General features: G+C 44.8%; 2 protein-coding genes across 3 annotated transcripts; one reads left to right on the forward strand and one right to left on the reverse strand.

The window, feature by feature from the left end:
* Window positions 1-732: 732 nt before the first annotated feature.
* On the reverse strand, window positions 733-13,615 carry TCTN2 (tectonic family member 2). The gene is made up of 18 exons (XM_081966727.1): window positions 13,487-13,615; window positions 12,056-12,160; window positions 11,181-11,254; window positions 10,718-10,922; window positions 9,437-9,537; window positions 9,108-9,304; window positions 8,555-8,678; window positions 8,293-8,425; window positions 7,499-7,564; window positions 7,154-7,258; window positions 6,169-6,246; window positions 5,624-5,704; window positions 4,759-4,870; window positions 4,469-4,572; window positions 3,534-3,687; window positions 2,170-2,295; window positions 1,650-1,738; window positions 733-1,034 (listed from the first exon to the last, which is right to left on the reverse strand). The coding sequence occupies exons 1-18, from the start codon at window positions 13,557-13,559 to the stop codon at window positions 919-921; spliced, it is 2,043 nt and encodes a 680-aa protein (XP_081822853.1). The 5' UTR covers window positions 13,560-13,615; the 3' UTR covers window positions 733-918.
* Window positions 13,616-13,867: 252 nt separating this feature from the next.
* On the forward strand, window positions 13,868-17,796 carry LOC309399039 (uncharacterized protein). Of its 2 annotated transcripts, XM_081966494.1 has the most exons (4): window positions 13,868-13,975; window positions 16,158-16,222; window positions 17,012-17,308; window positions 17,522-17,796. In XM_081966494.1, exons 1-4 carry the CDS (start codon window positions 13,957-13,959, stop codon window positions 17,654-17,656), a joined length of 516 nt encoding a protein of 171 aa, XP_081822620.1. In that variant the 5' UTR covers window positions 13,868-13,956; the 3' UTR covers window positions 17,657-17,796. The 2 variants fall into 2 exon arrangements, with proteins under 2 accessions (XP_081822620.1, XP_081822619.1); XM_081966493.1 differs by lacking the exon at window positions 13,868-13,975 and having other exon boundaries at window positions 15,951-16,222.
* The last annotated feature ends 71 nt before the right edge of the window (window positions 17,797-17,867 follow it).

The following is a 17,867-nucleotide window of genomic DNA, read 5'->3' on the forward strand; positions in this document are numbered from 1 at the left end:
TAGAATAGAATAGAATAGAATAGAATAGAAATTATTTATTGGCCAAGTGTGATTGGACACACAAGGAATTTGTTTTTGGTGCATATGCTCCCAGTGTACGTAGGGAGAATAAATTACACATTCATCAAGAATCATAAGATACAACACTTAGTCATAGGTTACTAATAAGCTATCAAATTGTACTAGGAAACAAATAAAAAAAATATAAATTGAAAGATACAAGGAACATGGTTATTATAGTCATAAGTGGGAAGAGAGGTAGATACTAGGAAGGAAGAGAAGAATAATAGTAATACATTCTTGACAGTGTTGTGGGGATTAGTTGTTAAGCAGAGCGATGGTATTTGGGGAAAAACCCTGTCCTTGTGTCTAGTTGTTGTGGTGTGGAGTGCCCTATAGCGTCATTTTGAGGGTAGACGTTTACTTTATTGTCACTGCACCTCCTACAATGAAATGAAATGCCATCTTTAGTGTACTTACAGATTTCTGTAAGTCTTCTACAAAAACTTACAGATTTCAACTCCCAGAATTCTCTCAGCCAGTTAAAGACTTGTGGATGTCAACTCCCAGAATCCCCCAGCCAAGCTAGCTGAAGAATTCTGGGAGTTTGAAGCCCAGAAGTCTTTTAAGTTGACAAAATTGGACGCCCAATAAAGCAGTACGATCTAAATCACATTTCGCATTGCATGGACTCGCTCTGATTGCTTGCTTTTCTGAAAAATCACAACACAGTTTTAGTTTTGTCCATTTTTTTATTTTATTTTTTTTCTCTCTCTCTCCCCCTCTCTCTTTTTAGGAAAATATATCTGGGAGGGGGGAGGCCCATTTCCCTCCCCCCTCTTTCCATAAAAGATGTGCATGATAAAAACGTTTAAAAAAAAAAAGATCGGAAATGTCTGCGGGTGATGCGAAGGCTTTTCAGCGTTTGTGCCAAAGGCTGAGGATCCCATTCCAAGGACCACTCAGCACCACTGCGAGGACGACAAAGAAAAACAGCACCAGGCCTTTGGCAAGGGTGTGAGGATGGGGCTCTCCTGAAAGGGGATGGAGACAAAGGTTTAGAAACGGGGCGGGTTCTTTCTACATGTATTATTGCACAATGGAAATACACGTAGAGTATTATGTGATTATTAAAGGTAATCACATGTACTAGTCGTTCCGGACTCTAGGGGGCGGTGCTCATCTCCGTTTCAAAGCCGAAGAGCCAGCGCTGTCCAAAGACGTCTCCGTGGTCATGTGGCCGGCATGATTCAACGCACGGAATGCTGTTCCCTTCCCACCAAAGGTGGTCCCTATTTTTCTACTTGCATTTTTTACGTGCTTTCGAAATTCTAGGTTGGCAGAAGCTGGGACAAGTCACGGGAGCTCACTCCGTTACGCGGCGCTAGGGATTCAAACTGCCAAACTGCCGACCTTTCCCATCAACAAGTTCAGCGTCTTAGCCCCTGAACCACTGCGTCCCAATAAATGTGATTATTAGGAATCATCTAATAATCCTCGACATATAGTGCTTCAGGCCCGGACTATCAACGAAGCTGATATATAAAAGGAAATGCATCTCCCTGCTGAGACCCCTCACCTCTTCATCCAAGGACTTGGGGGTCAACTAGAAACTAAGCACCTGAAAGGCCAAATGACGGTCTTTTTACCTGTGTAATAGCGGGTCATGGGATAAAAAAGTTGGGGCCAGCAGACGTCGTTTCTCCTGCAATCATACTCCGTGTAGTTAATTTGAAATCTGGAAAAGAAAATGGAGAAGCTTTAAGGGCAAAGCTGTGCCAGGAAAAGTGACTGTCGCTCATAAACACAGAAAGTTTCACTTATGCAGGGGGAGTGAATCCAGTTTTCCCTACTTTCTACTTTCCATTCCATTCCTTATTCTATTCTATTCTATTCTATTCTATTCTATTCTATTCTATTCCATTCCATTCCTTATGCTATTCCAGTCCTTAATTCTATTCTGTTCTGTTCTGTTCTATTCCTATTCCTATTCTATTTTCCATTCCAGTCCTTATTCTATTTTACTCTACTCTACTCTAGTCCCGTCCTTATTCTATTCTATTCTATTCTATTCTATTCTATTCTAGTCCATTCCATTTCACTCCATTCCAGTCCATTCATTCCATTCCATTCCTTATTCAATTCCATTCATCTGCATCCAAGACTTACCTTGTCTTTGGCACCGGGGGCTGAGCAGGTACTTTAATAAACTGCACAGCAGCAGAGATGGGAAGGGAAGTGACATTCTCTGAGCAAGCCAGGCCACAGGGAACCTGCCAGGCTATTGTTGAAAAACTGAAAGAGAGAAGTCTTTACTATACATGGGAACTGCAGCTGCAATGCAGAAGGCCTTGCCCTGTCACCTCCCAGATTTTCGTCAACCTTTTAATGTGAGGAGAGCCCCTTTTTTTAGCCTAGTAATATTACAAAAGAGTACAACTCTCTCATTAGAGCTGGGTTTTTTTTGTAAGAAGCATCCTGAATGGCAGCAAAAATAAACAGCCATGATGTTAGACCTCAACTTCTGTGATATGGGCGCATCGTAGAATTCAGTGAGACTTTTATTCCCACTTTCTGATTGCAACAAGCAGTTTGGGAATCATTTATGTTTCAATCCAAAATCGGAAAATCGGGTCTCGTTAATTTTGGCCATGTCATGCGGTGGAATTCACTAGAGAAAGTAAGCATGTTGGGAAGGTAAAGGTAAATGTTCCTCTCACACATATGTGGTAGTCGTTCCCGACTCTAGAGGGCGCTGCTCATCTCTGTTTCAAAGCCGAAGAGACAGCGCTGTCCGAAGACGTCTCCGTGGTCATGTGGCCGGCATGACTCAACGCCAAAGACACACATAACGCTGTTCCCTTCCCATCAAAGGTGGCTCCTGTTTTTCTACTTGCACTTTTTATGTGCTTTCGAACTGCTATGTTGGCAGACGCTCTGGGACAAGGAATGGGATCTCACTCCATTACGCAGCACTAGGGATTCGAACCGCCGACCTTCAGGAAACCAGACCGCCAAAGAACACGGTGACTGGACAACAGCAAAGCTGACACCAGTCAAAGCACAGAACAGCTCAAATTAGCGCAAGGTCAGATGATGTGGAGAGACCTGGCCCACAGAATTGCCAAGAGTTGGACACAACTGAATGGATAATATAATCATTATCGCGTTTCAATCAGAAATAAATTAGAAGTATATCATCTTCTTTGAATGACCCCCATAATCCCTTGCAGGGTGGAATCTGGGCAACTGAATGGAGGTAGCAGGTGTTTGAATGGCCGGATGCCCTTCATGTCGCCAGTCACGAGTTTTGTTCAGCAGATATATCCTCATTGTGCCCAGAGAGACAAATATCTGCCTCTACCTAGGATCGAACTCACAGCCTCCTGATTGTCAGGCGAGAGCTCCACCTCTAGGCCACCGCACCACTAAATAAATTAGAAGTATATGTGGAAAGAGAAATCTTTTCTTAAACGCGGAGGAAGACCGTGAAGAGATCTGAGTTTGGCAAACGGGAGTAAAACTGAACACACCTGATTTGCACCCCGAGTATCTCTTCTTGAGGGACTCCTTCTATGGCGCCCACATCAGCAGTGATGATCTGAATGTTCAGGTGGGCAGGAACATCAGGACAGATGCCTCTTAAGATCCCCTCACTTGTGTTTGCACCGGAAGAGGCATTTAAACCTGCAAGCAGCAGAAATGCACAGGCTGAGAAGGGGAACCAAGCAAATTGCTCAGCAGTTTATCCTTTTCTTTCAACGTTAACAGAGAAGACATGAAGGCAGGATTGCTTCATTCACTTCGTTTTGCCCCAACATATTTTGACTTATTTACAATGTCAACGTCCAACTTTACATTAAATTACGAGTCCGGTTATCTTTTACACCTGTGGGAGGAGAGCTAGACCACGGTTTTCGTTAACAGAAAAAAAAATGTAAGAGGATCTGAAAGCTTTGTTGTTGTTGTTGTTTGTTGTTAGTTGCGAAGTCGTGTCCTCCAGGCCTTCCTGTCCTCTCTCATCCTCTGGAGTCCATTTAAGCTCAGGCTGACTGGTGACTCCATCCAGCCACCTCCTTCTCTGCCGTTCCCTTCTTCTTTTGCTCTCCATCCTTCCCAGCATGAGGCTCTTCTCCAGGGAGTCCTTTTTCCTTCTCATTAGGTGGCCAAAGGATTTGAGTTTCCTCTTCAGGATCTGGCCTCCTAAAGAACAGTCAGGATGGATCTCCTCTAGGACTGACCGGATGGATGGCCTTGCAGTCCAAGGGACTTGCAGGAGTCTCCTCCAGCACCAGAGTTCAAAGGCCTCCATTCTTTGGCACTCAGCCTTCCTTATGGTCCAACTTCCACAGCCATCCATTGCAACTGGGAAAACCATTGACTAGACGCCCTTTTGTTGGCAGGGTGATGCTTTTAAATACACTATAAACTGACAATTAACTGGCGGGTTCTAAATTATGTTACTCACGGAGGACCTCTACCCAATCATCTGAGACATTTTTGCGGGCGTTGCCTCTTTTTCCAACGTGGCTCACTTGCACCAAGGAATTGAGTCTTGCAGCAACGTCCCCCCTGCAAAGAAACAGGCATGCAATAGAAATGGACCAGTAAACAGTTGATTTTGTTCTATCAAAAAGAAAAAAAAAACCCACCAGGTTTCAGGAATCAATGTGGATTTTTTAAAGCTTCCTTTATTTCAGTGTAAAATTATAACGTCTTCCCTGTTTCAAAAGGAAGAAGAAACTAAATCCATCTCACCTCAACTGCATGCAGGTGTCTGCAAGGCTGACTTCGATAAAGCATCCGGAAATGGAATTGAATCCGAACAAAAGGGGGGTCAGGTTTCCCGATGAACACAAGTTCTCGCCAACTAAGTAACGGAGAGATATCTGGTTGAGAAATTGTTTCCTCAAACTCACGTAGTGCTCTTCTGGTATTTCAATTGAAGGCTTTAGAAATTCTCTTCTCAGATCTCAAACAAATCAAAGGGAAGTGATTCAGCTGCTCTTAACAGTACAGATTTACTTGCGAATTAAAACTCTTTTTAGGAATGGTTTTTGAAATGAGACTTTGATATTGCTTTGCTGGAGCCTTTCACAGATGAGCATTGGGGGCGGTGCTCATCTCCATTTCAATGCCGAAGAGCCAGCGCTGTCCAAAGACGTCTCCGTGGTCATGTGGCCGGCACGACTCAACGCCAAAGGCTCACAGAAGGCTGTTCCCTTCCCACCAAAGGTGGTCCCTATTTTTCTACCTGCATTTTTTACGTGCTTTCAAACTGCTAGGTTGGCAGAAGCTGGGACAAGTAATGGGAGCTCACTCTGTTACGCGGCGCTAGAGATTCGAACTGCCAAACTACCGACCTTTCTGATCGACAAGCTCAGCATCTTAGCCACTGAGCCACCTTGTTCCTAAGGATAGGAACACTATATTTGCCAGGGGTAAAATAAGCACGGAATTCGTAAGATTCATTTAGCCAATTACAACTCCAATCACTTTTACCCCCTCCTCTTCCACAGAAATATGCGTGAAGCCCCAAATGAACCTTGCAGCGAGAAGCAGACGCCTGGTGTCATTGTGTTCCTCTTGCAATTGTATAATGTTTGTTATCAAAAAGGACTACCTGGCTTCCAAAGTTTTAGAGTGGTCACAGGAGCCAACGAAGTCAGGTTGGCGGCTCTAACTGGCTTGCCAAGCTGGTAACCTAGGTAAACAAAAGAAGATTTTTGCAGGCTTCAAATATAGCCAGTGAGGCAATATTGCAGAATAAGAGAGATCTTGCTAGAGCTGACCGTCTCTTAAATGCCAAATTTTATGCACACCATTCCTGGGAGCCTTGGAACTGGGTCAGGGATAGACAGGTAATCCTTGATTTACAACAATTCATTTCGTGACCGTTCAAAGTTACAGCAGCACTGAAAAAACGTGACTTATGACCGTTTTTCACACTTATGGCCGTTGCAGTTCTAGAACAGGTCAAGCGAGCAAGCAGCCCACATCCTTTTCCTCCAAGAAACTCTTGGCTGCGTGTCACCCAAACCATCAAAGGTCAGCTATATAGTCCAGCTGCCAAATGCCACCCCTTCCTCCAACAAATTACATGATCAAAACTAAACTGAAACCATCTGCCACTGAGGGTCTTCTGCGCCCAAACATCACTTCGCCCACCTGGGTTCCCCGAGAATTCTTCCATGCTTGTAGCATCAGCGCTCACAAACGTGACAGTGAATTTCTGTGTGATCGTTTCTAGCGAAGACAAAATGCGAAATGGACAAATGTAAACCGGAGAGACAGCGCTTACGTTGACACTTTTATCCAAATAATTTGAGACCCCTTAGCTGGGTTACCGTATCACAGGTAGCTATGGCTTATTTTGTGAAAATATTTACAGACCCCTCGCCTCCTGGACATAAATTGTTTCAACTTCTACCCTCAAAATGACGCTATAGGGCACTGCACACCAGAACAACTAGACACAAGGACAGTTCGTTCCCCCCCCCCCGAACGCCATCACTCTGCTAAACAAATAATTCCCTCCCCACTGTCAAACTATTTACTAAGGCTGCATTACTATTACTATTAATCTTCTCATTGTTCCTATCACTCATCTCCTCCCACTTATGACTGCAGGACTGTAACTTTGTTGCTTGTATCCTTACGATTTATATTGATTGTTTCCTAGTATGATTAGATTGCTTATTTGTACCCTATGACTATCATTAAGTGCTGTACCTTATGATTCTTGACAAATGTATCTTGGCGTTTTATGTACACTGAGAGCATCTGCACCAAAGACAAATTTTCCTTGTGTGTCCAATCACACTTGGCCAATAACGAATTCTCTTCTCTTCTCTTAACCATGGTTTCTTCAACCATCATCCCTGGGTTCGTGCATCAGAATAATCCAAAATCTACACTAAGCCAATCATAAAAAAAACTTTATGCCAAGTGCATTAGGAATTCAGACCCTTTCAAGTTGAATAGATTCTGGATTTTTTTTTTATGAACCAAAGGCAAAGATGCTTCAGGGCCAATGTAAGAAAACAACAGCTAGGACAATCAATTCTAAATCAGGCAGATAATCTTTTGTTTGCTGAAAAGCAAATATTGTTAAAAAACAAAAACTGGACTAAGAGAAATATTAAAAAACTACCTTCGGGGCACATTCTCCCAGAAAGGACTTTGATCTTCAGTTCTTTAATTCTTTTGCCTTCCCATATTATGATGTAATCTTCAGCAAAGCTCACATTTCTGCATTCTGAACAGAAGGAAAGCTCTTGTATAGATTATAGGTCATGTATGCGCCTTTTTTTTTTACTAAACCTTTTCAAAAGACGGGTTATAACTACAGTAGTGGCCAAAATTGTAGAAATCTTTTCGGGAAAAGTGTATTTTTGAGGTTTGATGGCAAATAACACCACATTCTTTCAGTAGTACCATAATATTATATATCAATGGAAAGGTAATTTAATCACGAATGTAATGGAACAATATTCACCTTTCCCAGGACAAGGGAGCAAGGCAGAATTTCTGTCCTCGTAGGTCACTTCTGGTTTGATGTTATCTGGAAAGGGAAAAAGGGATTAAAGGCGAAATCAAACTGGGATGGAAGATCCAATACAAGTAGTTCTTGAGTTACGACTGCCGTTGAGGCCCAAATTTCTGTTGTTAAGTGAGTTTTGCCCCCATTTTACGACCTTTCTTGCCTCCATTTGTTAAGGGAATCCCTGCAGTCGTTAAGTTAGTAACACGGTTGTTCAGGGAATCCAACTTCCCCACTGAATTTTGCTTGCCAGAAGGCCGCAAAAGGGGATTATGTGACTTGAGGCCACTGCGACCATCATAAATGGGAGTCGGTTGCCAAGCCTCAGAATTTTGATCACATGACCATGGGGATGCTGTGAGGGTCGTAAGTGTGAAAAACTATCCCACCGGTCAGTCCTGGAGGAGATCAACCTTGACTGCTCTCTAGAAGGCCAGATCCTGAAGAGGAAACTCAAAGACTTTGGCCACCTGATGAGAAGGAAGAGGACTCCCTGGAGAAGAGCCTCATGCTGGGAACAATGGAGGGCAAAAGAAGAAGAAGGGGACGACAGAGAAGGAGGTGGCTGAATGGAGTCACCCAAGCAGTCAATGGACTCCAGAGGATGGTAGAGGACAGGAGGAGGTTCTGGAGGAACGTGGTTCATGGGGCCGCAATGGGTCGGACACAACTTCGCAAGTAACAACATTTTAAAAAAAGATTGCATAAAAAGACCGCAGCTCTCTCGCTGGCAATAAAAACTGCCGTACCTCCGAAACCGCTGTTTATCGTGATGTCTGACCCGAGTCGCTCTGCTTCCTTGCATATAGCCACGCATTCGGCTTCAATATTCCGGAGGAAGGAAACGGGAGCATTTCTCGCACAGCTGCCAGCTATGAATGGCTGGATGACACGAGAAAAATAGGATAGCAGGCATAATTTCCCCTTTCCCCAGTCCAGGAAAAAAAACACCACCACCCTCTTTCATGTACAAAAAAGAAAAAAAAAGAAACCAGAGAGTTGTCTTTTTACCTGTGGAACTGTAAAATAGTCATTGTGAGCAGTCAGGATGGGGTCCCCTTGCTTGTAACCGTTGGACAGTTTCCCTGGGGTGGTTTGCAATGGAAGCTTCAAGGAAGACACTCGCGATGAAGAACTGCAAATAAATGTAATAAATCTATAATCTGTTTGTACGATAGAAGATGTGAGGATTTCCAGCCTCACCCCCCCCCTAAAACAGACAGACTGAAAGTCTAACCAGCCAGAGGAGGTATTTGCCAATTCTCTGAACTACTCAAAATTTCTGCTACCGGTTCGCTAGAACCAGTCAGAACTGGCTGAATACCACGTCTGGGCCAAACACATGTCCCATCGCCATGTTTCGCAATCTTGATTGCTTGACAACGAGCGGAGCACATCTCCCAGAATTACCTAGCCAGCGTGGGGAATTCTGGGAGTTAAAGCCCACTCTCCTTCAAGCAGCCGAGGTTGAGCATCAATGTGCTATAGAAACAGATGGCATGCTGATCTAAAGCTTGTCTCATAGTTCCACACCGCTAACCCTCTGAGGAGTTTCCCTACTTACGTAGAGCCGTCATAGAAGTAGCCAAGGAAAGGGGAATTATTAAGGGGAGACTGCACACATAGGAAGGGAAACCAGTCAGGGGCCAAGATTCCCGATTTGACGGAGCAAAGCTGGTCGAAAGGGGGATTGACGTCCCCGCCAAACACCCCTTCAAAACAGGAGCCCTCAAAAAGCTGCTTCATCTCTGGGGTACAATCCTGGGAGAAGAAGGGGGAGATGCAGAGCTGGGATCAGCCTGATACCATTCTAATAAGACTGAGTAACTTCACGGACAAATCTTAGGGGAAAACAGAATGAAGAGTTACGGAAATTAAAGGCAGAATTAGTACCTCGTCACAACAGCACTGAATATCACAAGCTCCTGCCGTGAGGTTGCAGGAACAGGAGCCCAAGGGGTGAAACACTTGATTGGGGATCATCGTTGCGTTCTCTATTAAAGAAGAAAAAGGTGAGAAGATGGGTTGTTTTCAAGAGATGTCTTTTTCTTTCAATGCCTTCTTTCTCCTGAACAATTGTTGTGGCCTGCCAGCAGCCATCAGAGCTGGTAGCCAATTTGGAAAGTGAGGAGGTTGGGGAGGAAACTGGGCTAGTCCTGGAGTCTGGGGAAGGCTCTGAGGAGGGCTCTGTGTCGGAGGCAGAGAGGGGGCCAGGGCCGTCTGACAGTTATCAGCTGCCTTCAGACATCAGTGAGGCAGAAGAACAGCTGGAGCCTGTTCCCAGTGTGAGCATGTGCAGAGTTGCCAATGAAGGGAAGAGCTAAAGGACAGGGCTCAACTTGGGAGTAAGGCCACAGGGGGACGGTGAATGGCCTCTCCCAGAGGAAATAAAAGAGGAGCGAAAGGGGAGTGGAGTTTGCAGGAGACCATTAGTTCGCTTCGTGACTCTCTGAGACTCCTTGCCAAGTTTTGCAGAGATCGGCCTGGCAGCTCTCCAAGCCAGAGAAGGTCTGTGACTGTAAATCCTCCCTCGAAAGACTTTGCTGGATGAGAATGAGCAGAGTTTACAGTCAATTAATAAAAAGGGGTTTTTGTCAGGACCAGGAGTTGGCTTCGGGCTCTTGGGAAGCCTCAGTCAGAACAACAGTTAAAACCTCTCTATGCATGCAAAATATTTGTGCAAACCACTCTTGAATCACCGTATTCACTGGACCCATACTCCTTTCTACACTTGTTCTACTGTCCAGCTGAAATTTCTGAGCTGGGCAGCCTCATAATTCGGTTATAATGTGGGTCCTGGGTGATCTCTGAGTTTGATCGTTTTCTTGCAGATGTCTCATTACCAAACTAAGTCACATCATCAGTGCAAAGAGTGTAGGATTCGCTCCGTTACGAACACTGATGACGTGACCTGGTTTGGTAAAGAAGCATCTGCAAGGAAACCACCAAGCTCAGAGGCCACCAAGGAGAGTCCAAATACTCTCTTCTATCAGATGGATTATATAAATTCACGTTAAAAGAAAGCTTTTGTTTCATCCATGCAAGGCATCCTTTTTGAAAAATGTCATTGGGGAAGGATGTTGCAACCAAAGCTAAAATAATCGCAACCGCTACAGATCCAACTGTAGTGGGAGACCCATGGAAGTCAGCATACAGCCAGAGGGAATCAAATACCTTCGGTTTTTCCAGTTAGGTTTCCTGAAGATGTATTAGCATATATTTCCGCTTGGATTAACAGCCGGGCTATGACCTTTGCCCCTTGACATGCTGAGACCTGCAAACTTTGAAGCAAGCACAGGGCCTCCACACAGCAGTCGGTGGCGTTTGAGACACACAGTTGCAGGTGCCGAGTCAAGGACACCGTCACCTTGGAAACGTCCTGAAATGCAAAATATGAGAGTTAGCAATTAACCGAGATAGATTTATGAATAACAACATAACTGTGAATATTAAGCCCACATCAGGGATAAAATAGTAATATTTTATTTGGACCCCTCCTCACTGCAATGGTAAAAAAAATGTCAAAGGAGAATCTAGGTCAAGAATTTATGGAAAGAGATTTGCAGGAGATACTTCAGAAGTTGATCTAAGATCGTTTGCTGGCAAGGATAAGAGGAGAGTCACTTTTTCTTCTTACCCTTTGATGTGTGACTTGCAAGCTCCAATCATCTGTTCGGTTTCTGCCACTACAGTCTGAAAGGGGCAACAGTCCTAGAAGAGAGCAGAGAACATTACCATATGCAATGAACACGGACATACATTCAAATCCACAGCTACCAAGATTGTTGGCCGAGATGGTACAAAAAAAGCCAGGGAAATGAATGAATCCTGGGAAATGGGCCCCTTGTCATTCACCATCAGTTTACCAGATACTCAGGAGCCAAGGACTCTACAGCCACAAGGAAATAACAGACAACAACTTAATACTCATCAACACCCAAATCAGCAACTAAAAAGCCACACCCAACCAGGCACCACATAAATATGATTCATAGAACAGCCATAAGAGCTGCGGTGGCACAGTGATTAGAATGCAGTACTGCAGGCTGCTTCTGCTGCCTGCTGGCTGCCTGCAATTTGGCAGTTCAAATCTCACCAGGCTCAAGGTTGACTCGGCCTTCCATCCTTCCAAGGTGGGTAAAATGAGAACCAAAATTATTGGGAACAAGAGGCTGACTCTGTAAACCGCTTAGAGAGGGCTGTGAAGCACTGTGAAGCGGTATATAAGTCTAAGTGCTATGCTATGCTTTAACCCAAAGCACACATTCTGGTGAGAGGTTCTCTGAAGATGGGTTTCAGTATGTGTTAGAAAGCTGAGACTAAACCTCTGGTCCCATTGACTGACTCAGATTGGATCCAGCATTATCCTTATGAATTATCATCTCCCAAACATCATTCTTACTAGGAAGAGTAAAGCTCATTCATTTTGCAAAGAAGAAAACAATTTCTTCCCCATTTGGAGTTCCAGAGCTTCCTGGGGCCGTCCCAAAAATGGTTTTGAAGGATGCTTACCCGTTTCGGCGTCTGCCACAGCGAGAGAGAAAGTATCTGCACGGCTGTTGGTCAAAGAAGCCGTGACCATCGTCCCAGACATCTGGATAAACGAAGGTTGGAAATCTAAACAAGGGAATCGTTTTTTGAGACATATTGATATCACTCATTAAATCTTTGCAAAACCTTTTCTCCCTAAAGTGGTCTTGGCCAATTTCTTCATCATTTCATTTCACCACTTCAGTAAAAGTTTTAGGAAATCTAGGGCACCATAAGAGATTTTGGAGACTGTGTTGTTGTGTCATCATTCAGAGCTGCAAAGAATGAAGTTAAAAGAGGCGGGGAGTGGCTAACCCCCATGTTTTTGAGCACACGGAATGGGTTGCAATTTACAAAAGGCTCTGGATGTTGTTGATTAAGGACAGCCTGGACAAAACCCAGTCAAGGGAAATTAAAAAAAAAAAAGCACTATTTCACAAACTCTCTTACAGCCATGTTCCCTAAGAGGCTTAGCTATGATGGCACAAGCTAAACCTTTGTCAGTGTGTGTATGCGAGGGGATTTCCAACTTTTGGGGGCTCAGTATGTTTATTATACCAATTCAGCCCCCTGTTTAGCTGAGAAAATTGGGTATTGTACACATCCTGAACATGGTTTCATTCGGACCATGTGAACCTGACTATGAAGGGGTGGATGGGTGGATGGAGGGAGGAAGGAAATGGGAGGGCAGAAGGAAGGAAGGACAGGAGATGGATGGGAAGGAGGGAGGGAGGAGATAAGTTGAAAGAAAGAAAGAAAGAAAGAAAGAAAGAAAGAAAGAAAGAAAGGAAGGAAGGAAGGAAGGAAGGAAGGAAGGAAGGAAGGAAGGAAGGAAGGAAGGAAAGAAAGAAAGAAAGAAAGAAAGAAAGAAAGAAAGAAAGAAAGAAAGAAAGAAAGAAAGAAAGAAGAAGGGAGGGAGGAGATGGGAAAGGGAAAAAGAGAACGAAGGATGGTCTGGAGTTTAGGAAGGAAGGAAGGAGATAGGTTGGAAGAAAGAAAGGAAGGAAACAAGAAAGGAAGGAAACAAGAAAGGAAGGAAGGAAAGAAGAAAGGAAGGAAGGAAAGAAGAAAGGAAGGAAGAAATGAAGGAAAGAAGAAAGGAAGGAAGGAAAGAAGAAAGGAAGGAAGGAAAGAAGAAAGAAAGGAAGGAAAGAAGAAAGGAAGGAAGGAAGGAAGAAGAAATGAAGGAAAGAAGAAAGGAAGGAAGGAAAGAAGAAAGGAAGGAAGGAAGGAAGGAAAAAAGAAAGAAAGAAAAGGCGGGAGGAAGGAGAGAGGAGGAAGGGAGGAAGATATTTCATGGCTGAGGGAAGGGCAGAACTAAACCACAAAGCGGCACCGGTTGGATTTCTGCCTGCCCGTTGCTGCTTAAGGCCCCCCCGCCCCTCCCCCACTTTTAATCTCCCCCTCACCCACCCTGCTGCCCATCCTGGGCCCCGGCCCCAAACAGCCACAGCAGCCCCCACAGGACCCCCCGGAGGAGGCTCATGGCGAGGCTAAGACGCGCATCTCGGGACCTCAGGATCGCCTCTCGCCATCTTGCCCGGCGCCTTCCTCGGTTGCTATGGAGACGGCCGGGAGGAACCAGGCCGTCTATGAGGGAGCGCGAAAGGATTGCGGGGCTGCCGAAGGGTTTTTTTTTTTTTAAATGACTGAAATCTCCCGTTGCGTTGCGAGTGGAAGTTAAAGAGAGGACAAAATAATGCGCGTCTGTGGTTGAAAACAACACAAAAGAGGCCCTTTCTTGTTACTGTCCTCCCCCCCCAGTGGGAATGGTATGTTCCTTTTACTAGGCCGGCCCTACAACTCCCATCACCCCTTTCGCAGACACTCCCGCGTAGGAACGGCCCGTTTTCACCCGGAGAATTGTGGGAGTTGAAGTCCACATGGCTTCATGGGGCCAAGGTAGAGTAACCCTGCTCCAGATAGACCGGATAACCGTTCCCATCAGCCACAGCGGTGAAAATTATTGTTTTTTTAAAACTCCAACTCACAATCTATGTTTCCTCCTTCCCAATCCTCTTGCTGCTTAAAGATGAACCCACCTCTTCATTTTCTGTGTTGATCATCTCAAAAAAACAAGTCCCCAAAATCATTTGAAATCGTATTTTATTCATTTATTTCCATTCACCTCCAGCGTATCTCAGGGTATAAGTGGCGAACAGCCACCGAAACATTAAAAAAATGACAGCGACAGCCCCAAAATAGCAGCCAAAGCAAACAGATTGGCTCATAAATGGCTCCCAGAGACAAGATAAAACGCAAAATAAGGCTAAGATTGCCGGGAGAAATATCAACAACCTCAAGGTATGCAGATGATACCACTCTAATGGCAGAAAGTGAAGAGGAACTAAAGAGCCTCTTGATGTGGGTGAAGGAGGAGGAGAGTGCAAAAGTTGGCTTGAAAGTCAAGATTAAGAAAACTCAGATCATGGCATCCGGCCCTCTCAATTCCTGGCAAATAGATGGGGAAGAAATGGAGGGAGTGACCGATTTTATTTTCCTGGGCTCCAAGATCACCGCAGATGGGGGACGGCAGCCAAGAAATCAAAAGAGGCTTGCTCCTGGGGAGGAAAGCGGTGGCAAATCTAGAGAGCATCCTAAAAAGCAGAGACATCACCCTGACAACAAAGGGTGTCTAGTCAAGGCTGTGATTTTTCCCAGTTGCAAAGGATGGCTGTGGAAGTTGGACCATAAGGAAGGCTGAGCGCCAAAGAATGGAGGCCTCTGAACTCTTGTGCTGGAGAAGACTCCTGCACTGAGTCCCTTGGACTGCAAGGCGATCCAACCGATCAGTCAATAGAGGAGATCAACCCAGGCTGCTCTTTAGAAGGCCGGATCCTGAAGAGGAAACTCAAATCCTTTGGCCACCTAATGAGAAGGAAGGACTTTCCTGGAGAAGAGCCTCATGCTGGGAACGATGGAGGGCAAAAGAAGAAGAAAGGGACGGCAGAGAAGGAGGTGGCTGGATGGAGTCACCGAAGCAGTCGGCGTGAGCTTAAACGGACTCCAGAGGATGGTAGAGGACAGGAAGACAGGAACGAACAAACACAAAGGGTTATTCTACCCTTTGTTATTCTACCCTTTGTAGAATAATTTATATTTCTCTAGAAGATATACATTCAATTCTGGATTTCTGATCGCATCACTGAATTGCGGCGTCTGCTGTCACAGGCCAAAACTCAGCTGGAATGTCTTCTAAGGGAGAACGACCGATGTTTATTTGTATTGTTCTAAATCTCAGCGTAACCATGGAATAAAAAGCACACCCGCATACAGAAACCCATCCCTGGCATATAGCCAATTCAAGTGAGAAAATACTTTACGTGCCATGATAATAATAATAGTGATGCTAAAAAACAATTCATGTACAGCGCAGTTGCAGTTATAACCGAATACCTGGGATGCAAAAATCAACGAAGAAGAGGGGGGGGGGGGAGCCAAACAGTGCATCACCAAAATGGAAGATCAGGCTGGAAAATAAGATTAGCAAACCGAGAACAGATGCAAGTAAGCTTGAGCAGATGAAAGGAAGAAAAAAAAATCTGAAAAACTAGAATGTCAAAGAAAACCAAGATCGTAAAAAAAAAAACAACCCAGGAATGTCAAGTTTGCGCTGGAAATAATAAAACAACCAGTAACAGTTAAAGCCAAGAAAATTTAGCAGATGCGAAGCTCAAATTGCAAATTTTAGGCAGAATCTCCACTGCTAAACATCTTGGGGCGTTAGGTATGGAGATCTTTGGAGCTTTATTGTTAAAAATTAAGGGTCAGTAGTCTGAGGCCCTTAGTCAATGTTTAGCTGATGCCCAGCGTGTGGGAATTAATCCAGCCGCCTTCAAGCGATAAACCAGGATATCCTCTTCCCTGGGTGCCTGATTGAAAGGAAGCCATCTGCCAGAAATCACTCCGAACCCAGGCCGTTCAAGAGAAGCATCTATTTTCTACCCCGTTCCAAGATTTTTTAGCACCGTACGGCTTCGGTGTCTCAATTAGCATTGAGCAAACATGGCCCTCGGCGGCGATCCCAAAATCTCTTTGATGTTTTTATGCAAGAATGATTCTTTCTACTCCTTTTGCCTTGCAGATCTCTTGACAGCCCCTCAGCAAGTGAAAAATAGGATTATCAAAGAACAGAAGGAGTTAGCCACGGTAAGGCAACCTATTTCACTGCTGGGGAATTTCACCAACTGTCGTGAGTTTTAAAGATCCAGCTGCCATTTATGAATGGGAAAAATGGGAAATACCAACTTTATTAACTGTGTTTCGTCAAAAATAAGACGGGGTCTTATTTTCTTTTGACCCCCAGAACAAGCGCTTGGCCTTATTTTCAGGGAGGTCTTATTGTTTTTGAGATGCAGGAGGCAGCGAGCATGGTCACCTCTTGGCTGCGGCTGTGTTGGGAAAGGCTCTGAGGACGGCTCTGAGTCGGAGACAGAGAGGGGCCAGGGCCGTATGCCAGTTATCAGCTGCCTTTGGAGTTAGAGAGCAGTGGGGCAGAAGAACAGCTGGAGCCTGTTCCCAGTGTGCGCATGTGCAGAGCTGCCAGAAGAACAGCTCAGAAATCAGGGTTGACTTGGGAGTAAAGCCACAGGTGGAGGATGAACGGCCCCTCCCAGAAGAAATAAAAGAGGAGTGAAAGGGGAGTGGAGTTTGAGAGAGTTAGTTCACTTCATTGGTTCGTGACTCTGCCGAGTTCTCCGCCTGGCAGCTCTCCAAGCCAGAGAAGGTCTGTGACCGTAAATCCTCCCTTGAAAGACTTTACTGGATGTGACTGAGCAGAATTCACAGCAAATTAATAAAAGGGTTTTTTGTTGGGACAAGGAGTTGGCTTCAGGCTCTCGGGAAGCCTGGGTCAGAACAGTAAGAGTCAACATTTCCTTTTACCTGAAGCAGGAAGCTCCCTCTTGCAATTCTTCCTCTCTTCTTTCCTTCTTCCAGATGCTAAAAAAGCTGGAGCAGCAGAAACGTAGCCGGCTGCGAGAACTTGAGGAGGAGAAGAGACAGTTTTGCTTGCTTATGGTCAAGAAATTAGCACCCAGGGTCAGGAGAGGATCGCCCACGGTCACGGAAAGAGATTCCAGGATGTCGCTGTCCAGCGTTCCGCCTTCTCCTCTGCGATCGAGGGAGGGCAGCTGGAGGAATCTAGACCCTGGGATGCGTACGAGATCGGACACCGCCTTCTTCACCACGGCTGGCCAAAGGCTTCCCGCATCTTGTTCTCCAAAACTAGCCCAAGTAAGTGTTAACTTTGGACATCACGGGAGCTTTCAAAGGTTAACGTCATGTGTTTGTAAATGTGGTTTATTTATTTTTTAAAGTTTTGGAGCGGGGAGATCATGTAGCACATTTGCGCACAGCCCATTCAATCTTAAGGTGCAATCTAGAAAATAGCAAACTCAGAAATCGGATTGGGGGTACTGTGTGAATTGTGGCCTTCTTAACCAACAGACCCCCAGCTGTTCTTGGCCAGATGTTCTACCAACCCATGGATACAAATCTCCGCAAGGCAAGAATTTGCAGTCAAGAACCAAGAAGCTGGAAGCCTCTCCTGGGCCACACCAAGGCTTTGCAGAAAGGAATTAAGATTTGAAATCGAAAACTAAACGCTACATGCTCAGCTCCAAGCAACGATCCATCTTGCAAAACCAGCTAAAACCCAAGTTAGCAATACATATATATTAATTTCTGAATCTACTTCCTCACACTGGCCTTGCCCTTTTTATAATGCCTCAAAATAATCCTCTTTTTTGTGGCGTTTATGAATGTTATGAACTTAACATATAATCTAATGGTA

Source organism: Natrix helvetica, assembly GCF_964273705.1.
Source record: "Natrix helvetica genome assembly, chromosome: 14".
Classification (NCBI taxonomy): Eukaryota; Metazoa; Chordata; class Lepidosauria; order Squamata; family Natricidae; genus Natrix; species Natrix helvetica.

What these genes read in the sequence shown, in the direction of transcription:
- TCTN2 (XM_081966727.1), bottom strand. Translation starts at nt 13,559, where the DNA reads ATGAGCCTCCTCCGGGGGGTCCTGTGGGGGCTGCTGTGGCTGTTTGGG. An exon ending in GATAAACAGCGGTTTCGGAG is followed by an intron (nt 7,565 to 8,292) that starts GTACGGCAGTTT and finishes TTCCCTTTCCAG; the next exon opens with ATAACATCAAACCAGAAGTG. An exon ending in TGATTGGGTAGAGGTCCTCC is followed by an intron (nt 3,688 to 4,468) that starts GTGAGTAACATA and finishes TGCTGCTTGCAG; the next exon opens with GTTTAAATGCCTCTTCCGGT.
- LOC309399039 (XM_081966493.1), top strand. Translation starts at nt 16,079, where the DNA reads ATGGCCCTCGGCGGCGATCCCAAAATCTCTTTGATGTTTTTATGCAAG. An exon ending in AACAGAAGGAGTTAGCCACG is followed by an intron (nt 16,223 to 17,011) that starts GTAAGGCAACCT and finishes TCCTTCTTCCAG; the next exon opens with ATGCTAAAAAAGCTGGAGCA. An exon ending in GTTCTCCAAAACTAGCCCAA is followed by an intron (nt 17,309 to 17,521) that starts GTAAGTGTTAAC and finishes CTTAACCAACAG; the next exon opens with ACCCCCAGCTGTTCTTGGCC.